The sequence below is a fragment of the Garra rufa genome, chromosome 19, assembly GCF_049309525.1.
Source record: "Garra rufa chromosome 19, GarRuf1.0, whole genome shotgun sequence".
Lineage (NCBI taxonomy): Eukaryota > Metazoa > Chordata > Actinopteri > Cypriniformes > Cyprinidae > Garra > Garra rufa.
The window spans coordinates 11,765,265-11,789,645 of NC_133379.1; the positions used below are offsets into that span (position 1 = coordinate 11,765,265).

The window sequence follows — 24,381 nt, forward strand, 5'->3', positions numbered from 1 at the left end:
GTTGTGACAGTTCAATTATTTTTCTATGAGGCTTTGAAAAATGCAGTGACAGTGAAGCAGACACTCAAGATATATGTAATTAAGACTAAACAATCTAAACACCAAGTAACCGCCCAGAACACCCATATAATCATACAGCAATGTACACCTTAACAAGCATATAGCAATGCACCACTTACAACGCCTACCAAAAAAACTCTCGTTCCTTGATGTTAAGACTAACAGGTGTGCTTGAGCTGAGATGACTAATCAGTGTTTTTCTTTCCTGTTTTCTTAGCAATTCCTAAAGAGAATATGGCTAATTCTGCCACAATCTTCACAAGGTTAGGACAGTAAACCAAAATGACCCTAGAGTTCATTCAGTGATAAGAAGACTTTACCAGAAACATCCATTGGTTTACCCAAAAACAATTTTTGACATCATTTACTCATAAAGCACATCATTGTTCTAAACCTGCATGACTTTCTTTGTTTAATGGAACACAAAGGGAAAAACATAATTTACTGATAACTTTCCCTTTTAATGTAGATTACATTTTAAATACTTATATGTGATCCTGGACCACAAAACTAATCATAAGGATCAATTTTTGGAAATTGAGATGTATGCATCATCTGAAAGCTTTCAATTGATGTATAGTTTGTTAGGAGGAAAGATACAACTATTTGAAATCTAAAAATCTGAGGGTGCAAAAAAAAATTAAATATTGAGAAAATTGCCTTTAAAGTTGTCTAAATGAAGTTCTTAGCAATGCATATTATTAACCAAAAATTTAGTTTTGATATATTTACAGTAGGAAATCTACAAAATATGTTCATGGAACATGATCGTCACATAACATCCTTAAGTTTTTTGGCATAAAAGAAAAATCTGTAATTTTGACCCATACAATGCATTTTTGGCTATTGCTACTTAAGACTGGTTTTGTGGTCCAGGGTCACATATATTTTGTCATTTTGGAGCGTGATAGTCATAGTTCCTCATTCATCTTCATTATATGGAAAAGAGCGGCTGACAAATTCTCTAACATTTCTTCTTTTGTGCCCTGCACTAATATAAAATGAGAAATGAAGTTTCATTTTCAAATGAACTTTCTGTTTAACTCAAGAGTTGACGTGTCTAGGCAGTCTGAACAAGTACATCTGGCCGTACTACTAACTGTTTGACAATATTTATGACAACAAAAGCTCAGATGACTTCGCACCGGATCCGTTTACCCTTAGGCCTGCCCATAATGGCATTTTTAATGCGTGTAACTGACCCATACGGCAGATTCCATGCGAGTGTGTCAGCATTTTAAAAAACATTTAATTTAGGCTTTCAAAACTCAATTTAATAACACTTAAAAAGCTATGTTTAATGTTAAAAGCTGCAGTTCAAGATGCATTAAATAGATCAACAAGTTTGTGACAGTGACAGTGAGCCTGGATAAACCAGTTTGCACTGAACGTTAAAGTAACACCCAAACAATAAATGAATTGTCTCTGTGCAAAAGGACATTGCTGAATGTTGCATAGCGTGCAAATGATTATTGTAACCCTAACCTCGTCAATAGACATTCCTTGAGTTAAACAAGTAATATTTCACAGCCTAAATGCACCTGTAAAACATACAGGTGTTTATAAAGACAATGCAGACATGGGATGCATCTAAAGAACAGTACAACTTGCTCACATTGTGAAGACGAGACTGCATTGTGTTTTTTATCTTGTGGAGGTTTTTGAAGTAGGTGCAGTTGCATTTGTCTTTGTTTGCATCTTGCTTGCCATGCCATGCAATTCCTAAATGCAGAAAAGCCTGCTACAGAAAACAGGAGGCAGTTATTTTAACGCAAGACTGATAGAGTTTCAACAACTGGACAAAAGCCAGTGTCTGGTTTCCTCTGAACAATGCACAGCAAAGCTGTCACATCGTCACCCCTCCAAATTCATCTTCCACATAGGTTTTAGGCACACTGAATAATTCAAGTAAAGTGGACTGTGAGCTACTCTATACAAACAAAATAGTGATGCAACATAGCTGTTATGAACAGAACTACACTGCAATCCTCTGAGCTCCATACACCTGCTATAAAAAATAGTTAAACCTGCTCTTAACTGGTTTGAATTAGTCTTTTCAACAAAGAATACGGGAAAAGTAGATGTTCTCTCCTCTTTTCCTGATGGGACAAAGTCCTCGAAAATAATACACTTCGGTACAAAACAACTCTTGTGTAATACTGAAACACTTAGCTCCTATTAAAAGTACATCTAACAATAATACAGTTCATTTTCGAGTAAAAGCATTCCACATATTTGCTCTCTATATAGAGATCATTTTATTCACCTGTTGGCTGTTGCTGTTGTGAGCGCTTGACCGAAACTATCGAAAAGGTTACTATTTAACACGATACTAGCGATTTTAATAAACTGCTTACCTGTATGTTTGTGTCAGGATGTATTCCGACCTCACTCCACGGCTCGACTGCGTTTCATAACACCAGCTGTCGGAATAACGCCACAAACTGAGTGTTACAGTGTGTAACTCCTTGGGTCTTGAGGCAAAGTGAAGCTACTGCCACCTCTGTCTCAAGAGCTAATCAACGAGAGGGGGCGGAGCCACAAAGGGGGCGGGGCGAGTACAGGAGAAAGTTATTGAGCTGTCCATCAATGGGCCTCATATTTGTGTATGCAAATGTTAATGCTGGATAACTGTTAACGTGTAATATCCTCCCGAGACCCAGAAAAAAATGTGAATTTAGTATTTTTTAGAGCATTAGAAAAAATTGAAAATTAGCATTTTTGAAAAATTATATTTTATTTATTTTTTTAAATTCTATGTCCACTGTAGAGAACACTAGGACTCATCAGAAAAAAAATCATTAGAAAAAATGGTAAATTTGCATTTTTTAAAAATTATATTTTATTCATATTTTATTCTACATCCTCTGTAGAGAACACTAGGACTCATCAGAAGAAAAAAAACATTAGATCATTAGAAAAAATGGAAAATTGGCATTTTTTAAATTTTATTTTATTAATATTTTATTCTATGTCCTCTGTAAAGCACACTAGGACTCATCAGAAAAAAAATCATTAGAAAAAATGGAACATTTGCATTTTTGAAAAATTATATTTTATTAATATTTTATTTTATGTCCTCGAACACTAGGACTGCTTGGGTAAAAAATCATTAGATCATTAGAAAAAAATGGAAAATTAGCATTTTTCAAAATAATATTTTATTAATATTTTCTTAGCATTTTTGAAAAATGATATTTTATTAATATTTTATTCTATGTCCTCTGTAGAGAACACTAGGACTCATCAGAAAAAAATCATTAGATCGCTAGTAAAAATGGGAAATTAGCATTTTTGAAAAATGATATTGTATTAATATTTTATTTTATGTCTTCTGTAGAGAACACTAGGACTGCTTGGGTAAAAAATCATTAGATCATTAGAAAAAAATGGAAAATTTGCATTTTTTAAAGTGATATTTTATTAATATTTTCTTAGCATTTTATAAAAACAATATTTTATTAATATTTAATTCTATGTCCTCTGTAGAGAACACTTGGACTCAAAAATCATTAGAAAAAATGGTAAATTAGCATTTTTGAAAAATGATATTTTATTAATATTTTATTCTATGTCTTCTCTAAAGAGAGGGAAAAAATAAAAATAAAATAGCATGAATAGACATCAAAAAGTCAAAACAATAGTTTTTTTTAAATCACCAATCAATTTTTAGGTTTCAGGATTTTTTTATACCAAACTTTGTTTAAGGATGATTCTCAACTATGTTATAAAACACATAACAAAAATGCTTAGATATACCATTTTGCAGAGGCAAAGTCATTGTTTTGCAAGTCACAAGTCAGTCTGGAGTCTTTGCATTCAAGCCTCCAGTCAAGAGTTCAAGTCGAGTTTGCAAGTATTAATATCTGTATTAATTACTACAGTAAACTTAAAGTCAATAATAGTCTGTAGTAGGTGTAATTATAAAATCTGTAATAATTAGTGGTGTTTCATTGAGGAATTAATCATTGTTGGTGAATAAATATAGGCCTAATTGAATAAATAATTTATTTTAAGTCCACTGATTGATTTGTTAACGATTCAGTGATTGTAATGGATCAATTGAGTCAAATATTTATGATTTATAAGCAAGTCTTTGATTATGTCAATTAAGTCAATTTATGTCAATTATTCGAGTCAAGTCATTGAGTCCATTTTGTTTCATGCAGTATGTGTGTAAAAATGTCCATAAACTGGTTTCCCATTAAACACAGTGTATCTATACACTGTATCTAATTTGCATATTAATGTGTTGCTGTTGGGACAGGGTGTTGGTCATAATGGAAGAAATAATTGGCCAGATTTTCATAATATTTTTGTCTAATATTTCAGAATTCAATCATTTCCGTTTCAGTTGTTATGTCTCCCAAAATGCATAATAAAAATGATTTGGTGTCCTCTGCAGTGGACATGTAAATGATGTCCTGTTTAATAACAGGAAGTCATATTTGGATTTGAAAACCCATAACATTTTCCTGAGATGTTGCTTTATGATAAACGTTTGGAAAATTATTCAGATTTAAATGACAAGTACAAAATATTATCATGTTTCCATAAGGATGTACATTTTTTCACCAAATTAATTTTAGCCATTTTTAAAGATCAAGGAGAGGGCATGGTCAAACATCCAAACATTTGGTATCTCTAAAAAGCCATAATGTGCTCTGCAGGACATCCAGGCTTAAAACTGTGACATGTGAGTTCTCATAGAAATTCATTAAAATATAAAACTCCATAGCTGGATCTCATGAGGATATATGCATGATTATGAAAGTCTAGAGTTAGAGATAGATCGCCCCAAAATGAAAATTCTGGCTCTTCAATTGATTCCAAACTTGTATGAGTTTCTTTCTTCTGCTGAACACAAGAGAAGATATTTAGAATGTTGCAGTTGACAGCCATTGACTTCCATAGTGTTTTTTTTTTACTTCCATAGTGTTTTTTTTTTTGGCTACCAGCAACTCTTCTGTTACCAACGTTCAACAAATGTGACCCTGGAGCACAAAATCAGTCTTAAGTAGCTCGGGTATATTTGTATCAATAGCCAAAAATACATTGTATTGGTCAAAATTATACAATTATACCTTAGTGTGGTCTTGTAGGCAACCATCGGCAGTTGAGACCGTGTTGTAAATTTGAAATTAAATAAGTGCTGTAGTCATGTCTACTATGTGTTTTAAGGTCATTTATGATCGTTATTTAGCGTTAACTTAAACTAATATTTTACATTAAACGGTAAGGTAAAAGTTCTAGACAAAACACGTTAACATTAGTACTACTTGTGCTGGCAGATAAGAGAAAGTAAGCTTTGTGACGGGATTCTGGAATCAGAGGTCATGTTAATATACTTTTGCATTACTAAAAAAGATGCAGATTTGACTGTAGAGATGTATGCTTAGTAGTCTGATTTTAGAGATTTGATCCACATTTTAAACTTTAAAACTATGTCTAACCTACCTAAATAAGATAACATTTACCACTGATTTTTAACCTTATTCTAACATGCATTTTGCTGGTCTTTAGATACCCAAGTGCTTTTGTGACCTGGGCTCTTCAAACTTCACATCCAGGTAAGAAAAACTTCAGAATACATACAATTACAGCTATAACTATTCCCAGTTAAGTAAAACATAGGTGTGCTGTATTGTACTGTCATCAGGCTGTGAATGTTGATCAGATTTTACTTTTTGACTTTTTGAATCTGTACTAAAACATACTAAAAGACTAAAAAATTGCATAACACTCTTAAAATTTTGTGTATTTTCCTCAAATACAACATTTTGCGTTGTGACTGTTTCAGTAGTGATAATTTTAGATACTTTTGAACCTAGATTAAAGATACTAATCAGCACATGCTAACACAGTTCTGAACAGTTGTACACATATAAAAACTAAATGTTATAGAATAACTCACCAAAAAAGGGTACTTAATTGCAGAAAAATGATTTCTGCACATTTACCTCAAAATGATGGGACCTATCTACTAACACCATGTAACTTTGAGAGAGAGGGACACATGAATACATACACATCAAAAAGATTCTTTTAAAAACAAAACAATGGGAAAAAAATACAAAAATAATTTTAATATCATTTTCACAAGTTGAAATGTAGGGGTTCGGGTTCAGAACAGCCACCTCCCACTTGCAAGTACCCAATAAATGATGACTTTAACTATATTAAGTTTACTAATATTTGAAATATTATTGTGGGTTTCAACGGATAATAGAAGGATCTTAGTAAACATCTAAAATTTGAATACTTAAATACTTAAGTATACTTAAATACTGTTTTTTTGGATGTGGGACAGCAGTTTGCACCAATTCTGTAGAATGGCCCATATATATTTGCATCAGGTGGGGGGGGGGGGGGCAATATAAGCCTTACTTATTAGAAGGTGTTAACGTAGTTCAATGGGCTCTATGTGAACAGAAACTTTCTTTGCAATCTGATTTAAGTGCTTTCAGTAATGCTATGCATGACCCAGCTATGCTAGATCCAAATACCAAGCGGATTGTGATCATAATTATACTAGAAGAGCTCTAGCTCTCCCAGAAGTCCATATAAGACCCTGGACTACAAAAACAAAACCACTCTTAAGTTGCACGGGTATATTTGTAGCAATAGCCATTATACATTGTATCAGTCAAAATGATCTATTTTATATTTATGCCAAAAATCATTAGGATATTAAGTAAAGATGAAGTTCCATGTAAATTTCCTACCATAAATATATGAAAACTTAATTTTTAATTAACAATATGCATTGCTAAGAATTTCATTTGAACAACTTTAAAGGCGATTTTCTCAATGTTCTCAGATTCCAGATTTTCAAATAGTTGTATCTCGGCCAAATGTTGTCCTATCCTCACAAACCATGCATCAATGGAATGCTTATTTATTCAGCTTTTAGGCGATGCGTAGTCTCAGTTTCAAAAAATTGACACTTATGACTGGATATGAATGATTGTATATGAATGTACATTTTATGACTTTATTTGTGGTACCTTCATGCTCTCACTAACCTACAGTTAATCACTGTTGCCACGGGTTAAAGAGACCCCAATAACATGATATTCAGCCCATGAAATGCAGCTTTTTACCAGGGGACCCCCTTCAAAGCGCTATTATTATTGAGAAGCAATATTAAGAATCCTTAGGAAATCGGCCCTTTGGGCTCGGGTCCTAGTAATAATAAATATAGCTGCAAGCAGTGATGACGGGCCCAAGCCATCCCGATAGCAATTTTGCCAATTTTGCATTTGGTGGCTAATGGTGGAATGTCCTCAGAGGAGTATCATAAATTCCAGAGTTTTTCACAAAACCTTGAATAGCTGACTTCCTGCTGGGTGAAGCACTGTCAGCACAACAGCTCTAGCTTTCTGACAAGAATGTCTCAGATTGAGCGATTTAGGTGTTCTGATGCTGGATGTAGTAATGAACATAGCAGTAATCATTTACTCCCGACATCTGAGCCGCTTTACTTTCGTTTTTAATAGGAAAGCACCGATCCCGATCTACATATGCATCTATGTTTGTGTGAATCATTCGTGATGCAGCTTCCCCCACAGCAGAAGTGAGTATAAGGGTTTTTTATGCATCTTTGCAAATAGCCTTTCTTAATAATTTGCTTGTTAACAAGTTTCGCCGCTAAATGCATTAAACATTACAGCTCATCATCCCAGGCAGAGAGGGGCGGGGCGAGCAGAGCTCATTTGCATTTAAAGGACCATGCAATAAAATGAGTTGATTTTTTGCAGAGCTGATTTTGACAAGATAAAAGGGTGTTATTTTTAATTGAGAATTTTTAACCAAAGTATATTATAGACTTTTCATTAAGACCCTAAAAAATCATATGAACTTGTGAAAAATGGGCATCCGATGACCCCTTTAAGGTAGAATTCAGTGTTGAGGGCAATGCATTTCAAGTAATGCCAGTTATGTAATCAGATTACTTTTCCAAAGTAACCAGTAAATTAACGCATTACTTTTAAACTGGCAACTAAATATTTGAGTTACTTCTCTGAATAAATAATGCAAATTACTTTGTTTTCCTATTTATTCACTGACACGTCTCCTGTTTACAGAAATTGGGAGTGAGTGGTACTCCCATTGGGAGGGAAGAGGCACTTCCTTCAGCCTGAGGCTTATTAATTTTCGTTATAAAAAATAAAGAAGCAAGCCTAGCCCAGGTGACAAAAAGTAACGTAATCCTTTCCATAAAAAGTAACCAAGTGACAGAATTTATTTTTCATGGAGTAACGCATTACTTTTAAAAGTAACTTCCCCAACACTGGAAGAATCGACAACTACACTCTTAAAAATAAGTGCTTCACGATGCCATAGAAGAACCTTGTTTTGTCTAAATGGTTCCATAAAGAACCTTAAACAACTCGAGAACCTTTCTGTTTCACAAAAGGTTCTTTGTGGCGAAAGAAGGTTCTTCAGATTATAAAAAGGTAAGAAAGAAATGGTTCTTTGTGGCATCGCTTGAAGAACCTTACAAAGCACCTTTATTTTTAAGAGTGTAGTTCGTTCATTATTTTAAAGCTATGATTTCAAGACTGCATGAAATACTTGTAGCCTACTTCCAAATTTCCATTTGTCACATGGCAGAATCATTCAATTAAGCACAAATCAGAGTCAAAACTTTTCAATCATATATATTTTATTCTCAATACAGCAAAATACAAAGATGATTTGGAACAGACTCAATCCATTAGTAATACTCACTTCACCAAAAAAAAAAAAGTGTTTAAATTACAAGTTTGGATAATCGAGGCTCATAAGAGTACCTTTAAAATCATAGATCATATTGCATCCATATACGAATATATATATGTAGATTTCTTCTTGTCAATACTTTTAAAACTAAACTGATTTTATACTGCTTGCCAATGATTGTTTTGAGATCACTATAAAAACTACACACAGACACCTAGAACCGCTCAAAACGATGACGTTTCGCTCATTCTTTAGACGTTTAGACAGCAGTCCTGTGTCACTAATGGCAGATTTAGCCCATTTCAACAGCATTGACCAACATCACCATTTGAATGACAGACAGCCATGTTCATATAGCACAGGGAATCTGAACATAACTCTACTGACATTACTAACATACAGTGTTCTGTTGAAAAACAAAAAAACTTCAGTAACGAAAATGTGCATTTAATATATTCACATTCTATTTACAATTAATACAAATGTTAAATCGTTGTAAAAATTTACCCTAAAAGAGAATTTTTATGTACATCTGTACAGCTTAGTATTTAAATAGAAACATGCGAGTGTTATTTTCTGGATGAAAGAAGGAAAGAAAAAAAGCATCATCTCACCCTGGGTAAAGTTATAATCAAAGGAAATTAAAGATGAATTTAAATCAGTCAATCTAACGGTCTAAAAGCACTATCATGAACTAGCAGAAAAGATAAAAACAGTAAAAAGAAAAAAATGACACGGCACAACAACATGTCTGGAGGAGCAAAAAGGCCATGGGGAAATCATTTTTAACGTCCCGTATTCATATGCAGTTGCTTTATGATCATGAAACTGGTACATAAATCACATTAGTGCATGAATTCATTTACATAAAAGCACAATTAACAGACCTCACCCCTATAATTCTGAAACAAAATGTCAAAATGTAGTCACCAGCCAAAGTTTAACCTCTTAGAAGCGTTTTAAAACTGATGAAAATTTCAATTGGCAGGAGTCCTTGTTAGCTACAGCACAAAACCAGCTTGCGATTAAGAAACATCTGCATAGACAGAAAAAACAGTTGGAAGCCAATTAGAGGAAAGAGATTCTAGTGCAAGAGACGGCAAGATTCCAGCATTTCATTTCCGGTGGAGTGACTTTACCTTCCAAGTTTCGATCCACTGGAAAAAATGCTTTTCTTACTTAGATTTGGTCTCGTTTCCAGCCAAAATCTCTCAAAATTCTTAAATCAAAAATGTAAAAAATATTTTCTTGTCTTCATAAAGCAAGTCAAAATTAAGTGGATTTTTGTTTGAAACAAGCTTAAATAATCTGCCAGTGGGGTACGAAAAATAATTTCGTTTTCTGTTTGAAAAGATTATTTTTCTAACCCCACTGGGAGATTATTTAAGCTCGTTTCAAACAAAAATCCACTTAATTTTAACTTGCTTTATGAAGACAAGAAAATATTTTTTTTTTTGGCTGGAAACGAGACACAAAATCCAAATGAGAAAAGCCGCGAGTATGGATTGTGGGCCGGTCTGCGCTAGTGGACCATGTAATATGTACATACATAAACTGCTATTCTCAACAGAAGACATAAATAGATCCTCACATGACTGCTTTCTTTGAAAAGAACTGCAACACACAGGTGACTATGACACTATAAAAGGCAACCTCAAGACTCACATTAAATATTTAAATATGATATTTTCATATACAATAGAAATACGTCTCTCATCTCGTATTGCAACCCTGTTTCCATGCCCAAGAGTGAAAACGCAACTTGGAACGATTTCGACGTTTATCTAAATAAAATCTATATTAGGCTGAGCCGCGATAATAAAATACTCCTGCGTTTAATACCAGAAAATCAATAGTGAGAAAGTGACGCCTACGCGAGCGCTACATTTCGGATATAAAAATCTTGGCCGTAGTGACGTATACAAACATGACGGGCTAAAACGATGGCGTCCGCGGATGAGCCAGGCCAAAAAACAAGGAATAAAACCCCCGACAGATTAGTAATAATGCCTTGATATGCTGCCCAACAGTCTTTTGGTCTGGTATACAAGAAACTGATTCACGTTGTTCTTTCTGCTTCTCGTTTTACAAGCCTTTGGCAATCCACACCCCGTGCCGGCGTACAAGTCCAACCTCTCTAGACGTGTATTCCCAGATATTGTGTCTCTTCGTTTCCTGCATGTCAAATACAAGGCACAATAAAATGATAAAAGGAGAAATTTTTAAAGCACCTTTGGTTAAAGGGAGGTACTTTGGTTGAAATAAACAGCTATAAACATCCAATTATTATTCTTGTTTGCTTACAGCCAGCAGAAATGATAAAAGACAGTCAGTCAAAGAAAGAAACCAGGCTCTCTTTTTTTCTTTTAAAACCTAAACAAGCCGATGATATGAGCAGGACGACGCAGTGTTAATGACGCTCTGACAGACGTGCGGTTTGGCCGCCGCCCCTCTCGTGAATATTCGTAGGGTCCTTGGTTGAGGGGGCGGGGCCAGCTGAGTGTTTTTCCATTTTTGGCAAGCTGGTGTAGAAATGAACACAGTGTCACAGAGATGTCTGAGGCAGATCGAGTGTGTGAGTGTTTTGCGTAGGCATAGAGGGGGCTACGGATAGAGCGTGGATAGGGCCGCTCTATTGTATGAGCTTGGCGTCCAGTCGTAGCCAGTGCAGGCCCTGCCGCGCGAACCGCACCAGGTCAGTCATGCTGCTGGTGTTGAAGACGAGCGGAGTCATAGCCTTGTCTAGTTCGGTGAAGAACTCTGCGGGAAAGAACGGAAGATGCGGTCAAAAACGATAAGTCTGACTGATGAGTGTATTATATATACACTGCTGCTCGAAAGTTTGGGATCTAAAAAGTCATCTCTTATGCTCATCAAGGCTGCAGTTATTTAATCAAAAATACAGAAAAATTGCTAAATGTTATTACTATATAAAATAAGGGGTTTTATTTTAATATACTTTAACATTTAATTTATTCCTGTGATGCAAAGCTGAATTTTCATAAGCTGCTACTCCAGTCTTAAGTGTCACATGATCCTAATGATCGTTCTAATATTCTGATTTATCAGAATTTGTTTTTTTTGGACACTGTGATTCTTTTTTCAGGATTCTTTGATGAATAAGTAAAAAAAAAACAGCATTTATTCAAAATATAAATCTTTTCTAATAATGTAAAATCTATGCAATCAATTAATTTAACACATCCTTGGTGAATAAAAGTATTCATTTCTTTCAAAATATTTACTTTTGAACTGTAGTGTGTATTTTGACTGTTCTTTTTAACCTTTTATTGATCGAAGAATCCTGAAAGGTTCTGTTTTCAACATTGATGAACTTTTAAACAGTAGTGTATGTTGTTAGAAATCCTTTATATTTTAAATAAATGCTGTGCTTTTTAAGCTTTTTTTTTGGAAAGTATCACAGGTTCCAAAAAAAATATTAACATCGATAATAAATCAGCATATTGAAGACTGGAGTAATGATGCTGAAAATGTATCTAATTAATTACATAAAAATATATTCACATAGAAAACAGTAATTTTAAATTGAAAAAATATTTTACAATTTTTGTTTTATTTTACATTTTTTCTGCATTTTTTTAACAAATAAATGCATCCTTGATGAGCATTAGAAACATCTTTAAAAACCATTATAAATCTTACTGATCCCAAACTTTTGAGTGGCAGTGTACGTGAAGTTTGTTATGCTCATCATGTCTGCATTTATTTGATTAAAAATACTGAACACAACAGTAATATTGTAAAATATTATCACAACTTAAAATAACAGTTTCTGTTGTAATATACTTTAAAATATAATTTATTTCTGTGATCAAAGCTGAATTTTCAGCATCATTACTCCAGTCTTCAGCATCACATGATCCTTCAGAAATCATTCTAATATGCTGATTTATTAGCAGTGTTTGGAAACAGTTGTGCTGCTTAATATTTGTTTGCAACCTGTGATACTTTTTTCAGGATTCTTTGATGAATAACAAGCTTTTATTCAAACTATAAATCTTTTCTAACAATGTATCATATATTTCTGTGATGAAAAGCTGAATTTTCAGCATCATTACTGCAGTCTTCAGTGTCATGTATTCCTTCAGAAATCATTCTAGTATGCCGATTTATTATTAATGTTGGAAACATATTTGTAACCTGTGATTCTTTTTCTTTGATAAACAACAAGTTAAAAAGAACAGCATTTATTCAAACTATAAATATTTTCTAACAATGTAAATCTATGCTATCACTTTTTATTAATTAACACACCCTTGCTGAATAAAAGTATAAAAAAAAAAAAAAAACTGTTTGAATGCTAGTATATATTGTTACAAAATATTTCTATTTGGAATCAAATCTGTTTCTTTATTAACTTCTTAATCATCTAAGAATCCTGAAAAAGTATCATCACAGGTTGCTAACAAATAAATACAACACTGATAATAAATGCTTGCTTGGAAAACAGTTTGACTGAAGAAAAAACAAAAAAAGTTGTGTGTGGAGTTACAAAACCACTTAAGTAAAAGGCAGAAGTAAAAACAAATAAAATACCTCTCTGCTCTTTGGCGAGCTGTTCGGCCTGGTCCCACACCTCGATGGCGTAAAGGAAGTTGGAGGTGACCTGGACGTAGCTGGCTGCCATCTGGTGGATGCGCTGAGGAATAGTGACGGAGGAGCTGGCGCTCTGGGTGGAGCTGCTGGAGGAGTAGCTGCCCGCACTGCCGGGAGAAAGCTTAGGAGAAACCGGAGACGGCATGCCCGCCGTTTTACTGCAGAAAGCAGAAGACAGAGATGGGGATGAGTCAGGACGCAATGAAAGATCTATGCATGAAGGGCTATTTCTCCTGTCGTCAGTCGAAGTGTAATGTTTAAGAGACTAACTATCATAAAAACTAAGTTTATGCATATGGGTTTCTGGAGGTTTCATGAATGAAAAATAAGATTTTGAGAATAAATTGGAGAACACAATACTTCAATATGTTTTCTTAATATAAATGTGTAAGCACAAGGAGTTGTATTAACAATACTTTAAGTTTTGAAAACTCAACTATTCTGTTAACTTTTTAATTTGACTAAATAAATATCTTAAGGCGTGAATAGTTCTGCTCCTGAACACTAGAATATGGAATTTACTGCATCTTCTCATAACACTGAAAAAAGTGCTGCTCTTCATCAGTATATTTGGCTTGTTTTCAATGCAAATGTCTCCAGAATAAATTGAGAACACCGCAAAAAATGCTTTTCTTACTTAGAATTTTGACTTGTTTCCAGCCAAAATATCTAAAAATTGTTAAATCAAGAAGGATTTTCTAGACAAGTAAAAATTATTTTCTTGTTTTCAGTAAAAACAAGTCAAAATGAAGTGAGTTTTTGCTTAGAACAAGCAAAATAATCTGCCAATGGGGTAAGAAAAAAAATATTATTTCAAACAGAAAACAAGATTATTTTTCTTACCCCATTGGCAGATTATTTTGCTTGTTTCAAGCAAAAACCCACTTAATTTTGACTTGTTTTTCCTTGTCTAGAAAATCCTTCTTGATTTAAGAATTTTTAGATATTTTGGCTTGAAACAAGACAAAAAATCTAAGTAAGAAAAGCATTTTTTGCAGTGAAGCAAAATGAAAATGATACGAAGTCTGAGTTTTGAGAAATTGATTAAAATGGAGTGAGTTTATAGCCGCTTTTCCACTATCGTGCCGAACCGTTCTTAGAAATACAATAAATATAAATATAAATACAAATGGCTGAGACACTTTGGTCTGTGGATGAAACATTTGCTCTAATATTGATATTTGGGCAGAAAGAAAAATTCAACAACAACTGGAGGTTGCAAAGAGAAACGAAAAAGTTTTTTTTAATTATAGCGCAGCGTCTTGCAGAGAAGGGCATTAAGAAAAGTTCAAAACAGTGCCGGAAAAAAAAAAATTCAAACAATATTTTTCAGTAATTTACATGTGCATCTCAAGTAATTGTATCTTGATGTTTACATATTATACTGTAAAACAAATACAGAGGAAGATATTTTATATTTCTTTGCGATGCATGGGATTAAATGTGCATTTTGCAATGCACAATACCACGACTTTATGAATTTAAGACTTTCTGTTCTGATTTTAGACCTTTTAAGGCGTTAAATTGTGCTCGGATGAAATATGCTTATTGTTTTGAATGCTTAAAGCAGGCAGCTGTGTTACAGATAATAAATAATGTGCTTATATTTCAAGAACAGAACATAGAACAGCTTTTGTAGAATGAAAGGAAAGTGTTAAAAAAATATTAATATCAACTTTGTTAATGTGCAAGATATTTATTGTTTGTCATTGCTTACTTATATAAAAGTGGAGTGGTATTACCAATTGGTGCATTTTTGTTTCTAGAAACACTTTTTCTAATCTTAACATGCGGTTGCTAATATGTTGTTGGACACTGACATGTGGCTGCGATAGTCTTGTTTCTATAATATTTAAACCATCTACAATAACACAATGATAACCAATGTAACTTACTTTGCTACTCCAGGAGACGGCGCTTGGGTATTACTCAACGAATTCTGGAAAATAAATAAACAAAACTTGTGGATGCTATGATTTCAAGTAACATTTTGAAAAACTCAAACTCGATTTCACACCATGGGTTTATCTTGATGGACAAACTACAAGGTTTTCATATTTTCTGTAGTTTTGTCATTTCAGACTAGTGTTCATTTCATCAGCTGTCATTTTCAATTTAAAGAAACATTTAAAAAGTAATACTTAAACTAATCAACTAATGAGATTTATTTAAAAAACAAAACAAATACTTTTATATTTAGCAAGGATGCATTATATTGACCAAAAGTAACAGTAAAGACAGTCAAGACAGTAAAGACCAATTTCTTTAGTCGTAGTCCCGTCGTAGTCTAAAAAAATGCCCTTGTTTGTTTTTAAATCATATTTGGTCAATCTTCTCCTATTTAGTTTTAATCGACTCAAGTCTCAACATTTTAGTCTAGTTTTAGTCCAAGAAAATCTGAAGTATTTACTATGTAGTCTAGTTTCGATCAATGAAAACTTGACATTTTAGCAATAAGATTATAATTAATTAACCATACAGTAGGCTATTCATTTTGGCTGCCATTTTAATTTAGTCTTATTAAAATGTGACCCTGGACTACAAAATCAGTCATAAGGTTAAATTTGACAAAACTGAGATGTATACATCACATGAAAGCTAAATAAATAAGCTTTCTATTGATATATAGTTTGTTAGGATAGGACAATATTTGGCCAAGATACATCTATTTGAAAGTCTAGAATCTGAGGGTGCAAAAAAATCTAAATACTGAGAAAATTACCTTTAAAGTTGTCCAAATTAAGTTCTTAATGCATACTACTAATCAAAAATTACATTTTGATATATTTACAGTAGGAATTTCACAAAAATCTTCATGGAACATGATCTTTACTTAATTTCCTAATGATTTTTGGCATAAAAGAAAAATCAATAATTTTGACCCATACAATGTATTTTTGGCTATTGCTACAAATATACCCCAGCGACTTAAGACTGGTTTTGTGGTCCAGGGTCACAAATGTACATTTTAGCAATCCTATTTAGACAATTAACCTTGTCCTGTTTTTGTTTAGTCAAGTTTAAGTCAACTAAATGTTTGAGCATTTTAGTCAGGTTTTAGTCGATCTGTATAATGGTTAAACTGATAAAAAAAATTATCATTTGAGAAATTTACTTCTGCATTTCAAATATTGCACTTTCACCAGTAAGTGCAAATCAATAGACTCGGGTGTATTTTACCTCATCTAGTGTACTGATTTACTATAGGTTTTTATTGTATAAACAAATACCAAAGACTTGTCAACAAACATTTTTTGTCAAAGTCTTCGTTACGCTATTTCAGACCTACACTATTATTAAACATAATAGGGGATTTAGGTCCAGTAAGATGCATTTTTATTTTTTTAAACAAACTAATACTTTTATATTTATCAAGGATGCATTAGATTGACCAAAAGTAACAGTAAAGATAGTCAAGACAGTAAAGTACCAGAAATGTTTCTTGAATAACAAATCAGCACATTAGAATGATTTCTGAAGGATCTTGTGACTTTAGACTGGAGTAATGATGCTGAAAATTCAGCTTTGAACACCGGAATGAATTAATACTAAACAAATAAATACAACATTAGATTCTGACGTAAATCAGTTTAAATTGCAATATTTAAAAATATTTAATTGATGTAATAATTGTATAAAATAGAATACTGCCTTGATTCTTTCAAATATTCTCAAACCCAATATGTTTGGTAGCATGCATATACAAAGAGTTTAAGAAGAGGAACCTCGACATGCCAACCTTATAGGCATAATATACAAAACAGAAAATCCCATTACCTTCAAGTGTTCAGTGAGCGTTTTAGAGTATTTCAGTGCACTTTCTTTGCGTAGCTTGAAAAGCCTCAAATACAGGAGCGCTTGGCACCTCAGGCTGAAGAGAGAGAGAGACGGATCACTGATTAGATCTGCCACTGGTTTACACAACACTGGATCCACATTAACTTAGGTAACACACCTTTAACTCCATTTCCTTTAATTACTAAAGTCAAATAAAGACGGCTGGTATCAAACATTGATCATACATTTAAAAACAGCCGAAAATAAATTCTCACCATCCACTTGTTGCAAATCTAACAAGAGTTTCATTATTCAGTTGATGATAAAAAGATAGTTTGAAGAACATTAGTAACCAAACAGTTGACGGTAGCCACTGACTTCCATAATACAGAAAATATTCTATGGAAGTCAATTTGGTTCCCAACATTATTCAAAATATCATCTTTCATGTTTAACAAAACAAAGAAACTCGTCGAAGTTTGTAACAAGTGACTGGATTTTCATTTGTGGGTGAGCTATCGCTTTAATATCATTCTGCTGGAAATAAAAAATCTCAGATAAACCCTGATCGTCTTCATATTCTCGTATTCTTCCTTGTGTTCATTTGTAGAGCAATTGATGCGTTTCTTCCACGTACCACAGCACTGCTAGCCTTTTGTCTGCAGAGGTTGCATCCGGTGCCATGTAGCTCTTTAGCTTCATAGTGTACCTGCAAAACACAAAAACACACATTTGTGAGCAAAATCTTAAGGGGAGATAATGCAGGAAAAAACTAATTTTTTAGCACCTGTCAAGTTTGAGATTTTGGGCTTTTCATAGTGTTTTTTTCAGACTAGTGCAAAGAAAACATTCAAAAGAGACCATTACGTGTTACTTTTATAGCACTTTATCTATTTGTGTCAACAGATTTAAATTACAATCCATATTTTTAAAGGCAGTTTTTTCAAAATGAGTTTTTTTCTCCTAAAAATAAATTTTATTCTCCAAAAAATATTAAAAATACATAGTTTTCTGTCTGTTCTAAGTTTATTCTGATTTATAAAGTGACAAAATGAGGTATTTTTGAGATTTTTGTACTAGAAATGTATGCAAATTAGCACATATTTCATTAAATACATGGCTTAGAAAACTTGTAATCCAAAAAAAGTTTGCAATTATCAATGTAATCAATCAACTGGGTAAGTAAGGTGATAACTATTGGTTAATTTTTTTTTTCCCCCACCCTATTAACCTGTAGTGTCTAACCTCAAAACACAATAAAGACAAACTGGAGGACATATTTTGACAACTTACTTGATGAGTTCCACGGTTTCTGCGTACATGGGGAAGGGCGATTTGGCCTCCTGGGCGCTTTTCTCCAGGGCGTTTCCACACTCGATAAAAGACACCACAGCGTCCAGGTAGTACACGGCCTTCTCAAACCTGTCCATCTGTGGAAAGGACGACATAAAAGTCAAAACAAACTCTAAACAGATGCTTCTAAGCCCTATTCCATTTTTATCAGCAGCTTTCATGCCTTCATTTATTTCTGACACGTATTTTTGTCATATGGGTCAAAGACGAGACGTCCCATTTTAGCGTCTGCATCAAATTGAATTTACAAAAATGATTTTATATGCATATGAAGCACATTAAATGCAAGTTACACATCTACGTTAATGTTACAAATAACTTTTGTGAAAATGAAATGTCAAAATATGGGTGAAATAATGTTGCATTGTTATTTAGCGTAATAGATACATAAATGTAAAAATAAAACAACATACTTAATCTGACCTGTACTTGGTAAAATATATGGTCTCAGTTTGGTTTCTCACTATTAACTAACTATTAACTATGACTTTTGCCTCAATAAACTTCTAATTTGCTGCTTGTTAATAGTTAGTAAGGTAGTTGTTAAGTTTAGGTATGAGGTGGATTAAGAGATCTAAAACATTACGTCTTAAGTTGCACAAGTATATTTGTAGCAAAAGTCAAAACTGCAAAAAAAATGTTCTTTTATGCCAAAAATCATTAGGATATTAAGTAAAGATTATGTTCCATGAAGATATTTTGTACATTTCCTACAAATATATCAAAACTTAATTTTTAATTAGTAATATGCATTGCCAAGAACTTCATTTGGACAATTTTAAAAGCGATTTTCTCAATATTTTTTGCACCAAATAGTTGTATCTCGGCTAAACATTGTCCTATCCTAACAAATAACACATAAATTTAAAGCTTACTTCGAAAAAATTGACCCTTATGACTGGTTTTGTGGTCCAGGGTCACATATGATCATGCAGAATATGTATGTAAGTAATAAACAGCCCATATACTAGTAATATGCATGATAACAAGGGACTAGTTAGTAGTAAGAATTGGTTCCTAATCTAAAGTGCTATATAAAAGAAAAAAATGATCATGCTAAATGCTATTGTAGTTCAAATGAATAAAAACTTGCTGACAAACAGGTAAAGTGGTTTGAAGGATAGACTTATAATTACAGTTAGGGGCTTTATTATATGAACCACTGTTACACTGAATAACATTCTTGTTTAAATCATGGTAGAAATGCATAAATTAAACTGGACACATTCTAATTCTTAATGAAATAAAAAGTGTTAAAACTTGTCGTTTTGACGCTTGAAAAGCCCTTTATATTCAGAAACACAAATGACTCGTGTGTTTCTTTTTGAGGAGAGCACCTGTTGTGTCGCTCTCAATAGAGGACTAAGATAAAAGGTCAGGGGTCACAGAAAATATCATGCAGATTATCTGACACGCTCATTAAGAACCGTAGACCAGTAAACAAACCCTAACCAGAGCATCTGCGTTGTGTTTCAGTTTCTTCGCTTCTTGAAGGTAATGATCAGCTGAATGAACCCTGCAAATTCAGATTAAATATAGGCTGTTACCACTGTGAATAATTCAAAAACTTCAACACAATGTCCAAAAACAAAAAGACAAAAGAATGCACAATAAAATAAAATGTTAAGTAATTATTAAACAATGACAACCAATAACAATATATGTAAAAAAATTCTGTTAATAAAACTGTAAACTGAAAATTTATTAAAATGTGTTACTTGCCATTTATTAGTAATTATTTGTGAAATTTACTAGCAATTTAAGGAAAATTGATTTAAGGAAGTTTTTTCCCAACTTTCCAGTCACTTCTCACGAAAATAGACCATTAACCTGGGTTAACATGTACAAATATCTTAAGGAATAGACAAAGTGTCATACAAAAGAGGAAAATCTCCATACCTGTCCTCAAACAGGAGTTTGGATCTAGATTTAGAGCCATCAGAGAGGGGCGGCACTGCAACGGGAGTCTCCGTTTTAGAGCTTTTCTCCTGGGAATAAAAATGTAAAAAGACCATTGAAACACTGTCTTGACAAATATCTAAAAATTCTCAAATCAAAATGCATTTACAATGACATAAGAAGTATTGTTTCTGAGAAACTGATGATTAAAATGAACAAATGTCTGCCGATTGGCTCAGAAAAACCTATTTCGAAGGAAAAACTCATTTTAATTTCCATGTTTTAAAACACTCATTTTGATCAATATTGCACCTCAAGGAATCTTGATTTAAGGATGTTTTAAATGTTTGTATTGAAAAACAAAAATACAGAGTAAGATTTTTTTTTTGCAATGCATGCAACATCTAATGCCATGACTTTATGAATTTAAGACTTTGTCAAGTTTGAGATTTTGGGCTTTTTGGTTTGTGTTTTTTCAGACTAGTGGAAAGAAAACATCCAAAAGACACCTTTAAGTGCTTCTTTTAGAGCACTTTATCTATGTGTGTCAATAGATTTCAATTGCAATACATATTTTTTAAAGGCCGTTTTCTCAAAATGAGTTTTTTCTCCTACACTGAGCCACAAATCTCCACTTTAGTAGCACTTACGCACACCAAACTTTAAATTTTTATTCCTGTCTATACCCTAAAGGTCTTTACAGAGGAATTTGTCGTATGTAATTTGCTTGATTATATACAACATTTTATAATCAATATATTGATTTCTGTCTGTACTTTTTGGAGTGACAAATAAAGGAGTGACAAAAACCTTTGACTCTAATATGTCAAAAAAAAAAAAAATTAAACAAGAATTTTTAAACTGACTTCATTCAGTGTTTAGATTTTTGAACTAGAAATGTATGCAAATTAGCACATATTTCATTAGATGATGCTCATTTGCATATTTTAACATTTTAGAAAACGTGTAATGCAAAAAATGTTTGCAATTATCAATGTAATCAATCATCTGGGTAAGTAAGGTGATAACTATTAGTTTTTTTTACCCTATTCACCTGCAGTGTTGCCTCAAGACTCAAGTCTAAACAGTAAGAAAAGACAAGTGCTTTCAGGCTGATGGGACACAGCTGGCAGTTTAGCATGCTTTATGCAGCAGTGAATTATTATACAAGTGTTGCAAAAACCTCCAGACACTCCATACATCACTGTACGCTTTACGTAAAAGGTGGGGACAGTAAACACTGCTAGCATAAAGTGGGCCCTAAGCCCAAACATACCTTGGCTTCCCTGCGTAAGGGCTTGTCGTCACCCTTGCGGTGTTTAGAGTTGGAGCTGCTCTTGCTGCTTTCTTTGCTGCTGGCGCTGCTGGGTACAGAGGCGGAGGACTGGCTGAGTGTCCGCTTGCGGCCCTGGTGCTCAGATTTGGGCGTCCGCTGCAGTGTAATGGAGGGAGAAGGCGCAGACTCCTTCTCTTTGTCCTGAGTACGCTTAGACGACCTACAGAAAACATTTAGGGTTTAACATGATTAACAAACAGCTCGGTAGCTCTGCTCTGAAGACTCTGAACTTCACTGATGTGAGAGGTCTGCTATTCGATTTAGCGCAATATAAAAATGCCTTTCGCACTTGAAGACATTATTTTTTACATACATACAGTTGCAATCAAAATTATTCAACCCCCTTGACCTGCAAGACATGTTGATGCAGAGAACAAAATTGTGTGAAAACAATTTAACAAAGGCATCAGTAAACTATTAAAGAAAGTCACACATTTGAGTAATTCTGAGAACATAAGTTGATGAATAATGAAGAAAAAAAAAATCGAATTGGCTCTAAACATTCATGTTCACAATTATTCAACCCCGAAAGTAAATTTGGTGTAGAATCTTTTATTCTTTAAAACCACCAATAAACACTGCCTGGAAGTGCTTAGGTGCTTCTGTCACCTTTCTGCTGCAATCTTGGGCCATTCCTCCCCTAAAAAAGCTTTCAGATCACTGATAATCTTTGGTTTTTACTTTGCCACTGCTTGCTTCAAATTCAACCATGTATTTTCAATGAGAATTAAATGTGCAAACTGAACAGGCCGCTTAAAAACATTTTATGACAGATTCCTAAACCAAGCGTAGGTAGATTTGAACGTATACTTTGGGATGATTGTCCTGCAGGAAAGTCCATTGATTATTAGCTTCAGACATTGCACAAAAGGCATCACAATGTTTGCCAAAATGGTCTGATACTTTAATAAATCAATGATATCCTTTGTATGGTCATGTTTTCCACTTCCTGCTACAGTAAAACAACCCCATAACAGGACTGGCCCACCTCCATGTTTGATGATGGAGATGGTGTTCTTCTGCGTATAAGCTTGGTCTTTTTTGCACCAGACGTACATCTGATCCATACATCCAAAAAGTTCCAGTTTGGACACATCACTCCATAAAACAATCTTCCAGAACTCCACAGGTCTATCCAAATGAAGGCATGTTCAAGGCAGCCTTTTTGTTCTTCTTGGTCAAGAGTGGTATTCAGCAAGATTCCTCAACATGAAGACTACACTTGTCTAGTGTTCCTCTTGTACACAGCATTGAAATATTTTTCCTCCTTTCGTCGGGTCATCTTGCAAGTCTTTGGCTGTACATTGCAAGTTTTTCTCAGTTGATCTGATCAAACATTTTATGATATTGTGCTTTTGTTCAACAGCCTCAAAGGTTTTCTGGTTCAACACACATTAATCTAAGGAATACGGCTGCCAGCTGTGTCTCTAGGGACATGTAATGTCTTAGACATCTTCATGTAGTTTTAGACTTTCTAATAGAGCAAACTATTTCTTCTCTACTGATTTTGTGTGAGCTTTGATGACTTTACCATATTTGCTACTCCCTATCAGCACATGCATGGGCTAAGAGTATTCTATGTGTAACACCCCAAGCTAATTCCATTTTGAATAAGTTTGTAAAGGCTTAAGACAATTTTGTAACTTACCGTAAAAATAACTGTCTTAAAACAGCAATGTTGAATAGGGGTTGAATAATTCTGACATATCTGTGTTATTAAAAAATCCTATAACTCAAAAACATTAAATTATATATTGACAATATCACTTTTAATATGCCAGAAAACTGATGTAGATGTAATTTAGTCCTGGATCTTCAGAAAGAGCCAAAATCATTTGTAAAGTACTGCAGTCTCTGGGGGGGCAATTTTGATTGCAACTGTATGTAACCCTGGACCACAAAACCAGTCGTAAGTAGCACGGGTGTATTTGCAGCAATAACCAAAAATACATTGTATGGGTTAAAATGATCAATTTTTTTTTTATGCAAAAAATCATTGGGATATTAAGTAAAGATCCTGTTCCATGAAGATATTTTGTAAATTTCCTATCGTAAATATATCGAAACTTTTTGATTAATAATATGCATTGCTAAGAACTTCATTTGGACAACTTTAAAGGCGATTTTCTCAGTATTTAGATTTTTTTCCAGATTCCAGATTTTCAAATAGTTGTATCTCAACCAAATATTGTCCTATACAAATCAGCTTATATAAGCTTATTTATTCAGCTATAAATCTCAATTTAAAACAAAATGACCCTTATGACTGGTTTTGTGGTCCAGGGTCATATTGCATATATATTTTACATTAGCATATATATTTGTGGCCAGAACATTATGCCATTAAATGCAATACAGCACAATGTCATGCATTTTAATGATTTTGTAGAAGAAAAACAAGTGTAAAGTTATGTTTGATGCACTGTAATTTCCAAGTGACTTATGGTTTACCACAATCTGTAGATACATGTGATCTGGTACATAAAATCCAACTGGCAAGCAAAATAAGACTTTTTTTTTTGCACAAATGGAATAAACATTGTTAAAAAAAATTTTTAACATTCAGCAGTTTAAAGCTAAAGGATAATCCAGTTGCTTGCTCACCTGTATATGAA

General features: G+C 33.5%; 2 protein-coding genes across 7 annotated transcripts in view; both read right to left on the minus strand.

Moving 5' to 3' along the window:
- Positions 1-2,531, minus strand: part of shroom1 (shroom family member 1) — a 43,802-nt gene extending 41,271 nt beyond the window's left edge. The window contains exon 1 of the mRNA XM_073824368.1: positions 2,418-2,531. The gene's annotated coding sequence lies outside the window, so the exon portion shown is untranslated. The remainder of the gene's footprint in view (positions 1-2,417) is intronic.
- A 6,179-nt stretch (positions 2,532-8,710) lies between these two features.
- aff4 (AF4/FMR2 family, member 4) overlaps positions 8,711-24,381 on the minus strand; it is a 60,554-nt gene continuing 44,883 nt past the window's right edge. For all 6 annotated transcript variants that reach the window (XM_073824188.1, XM_073824186.1, XM_073824187.1 and 3 more), the window contains 9 exons: positions 21,707-21,926; positions 20,431-20,519; positions 19,984-20,047; positions 18,472-18,608; positions 17,816-17,887; positions 17,179-17,272; positions 15,297-15,340; positions 13,342-13,559; positions 8,711-11,544 (listed from right to left, as the gene is read on the minus strand). In XM_073824188.1, coding sequence (XP_073680289.1) covers positions 11,417-11,544; positions 13,342-13,559; positions 15,297-15,340; positions 17,179-17,272; positions 17,816-17,887; positions 18,472-18,608; positions 19,984-20,047; positions 20,431-20,519; positions 21,707-21,926 — 1,066 coding nt within the window. In that variant the 3' untranslated portion in view covers positions 8,711-11,416. The remainder of the gene's footprint in view (positions 11,545-13,341; positions 13,560-15,296; positions 15,341-17,178; positions 17,273-17,815; positions 17,888-18,471; positions 18,609-19,983; positions 20,048-20,430; positions 20,520-21,706; positions 21,927-24,381) is intronic.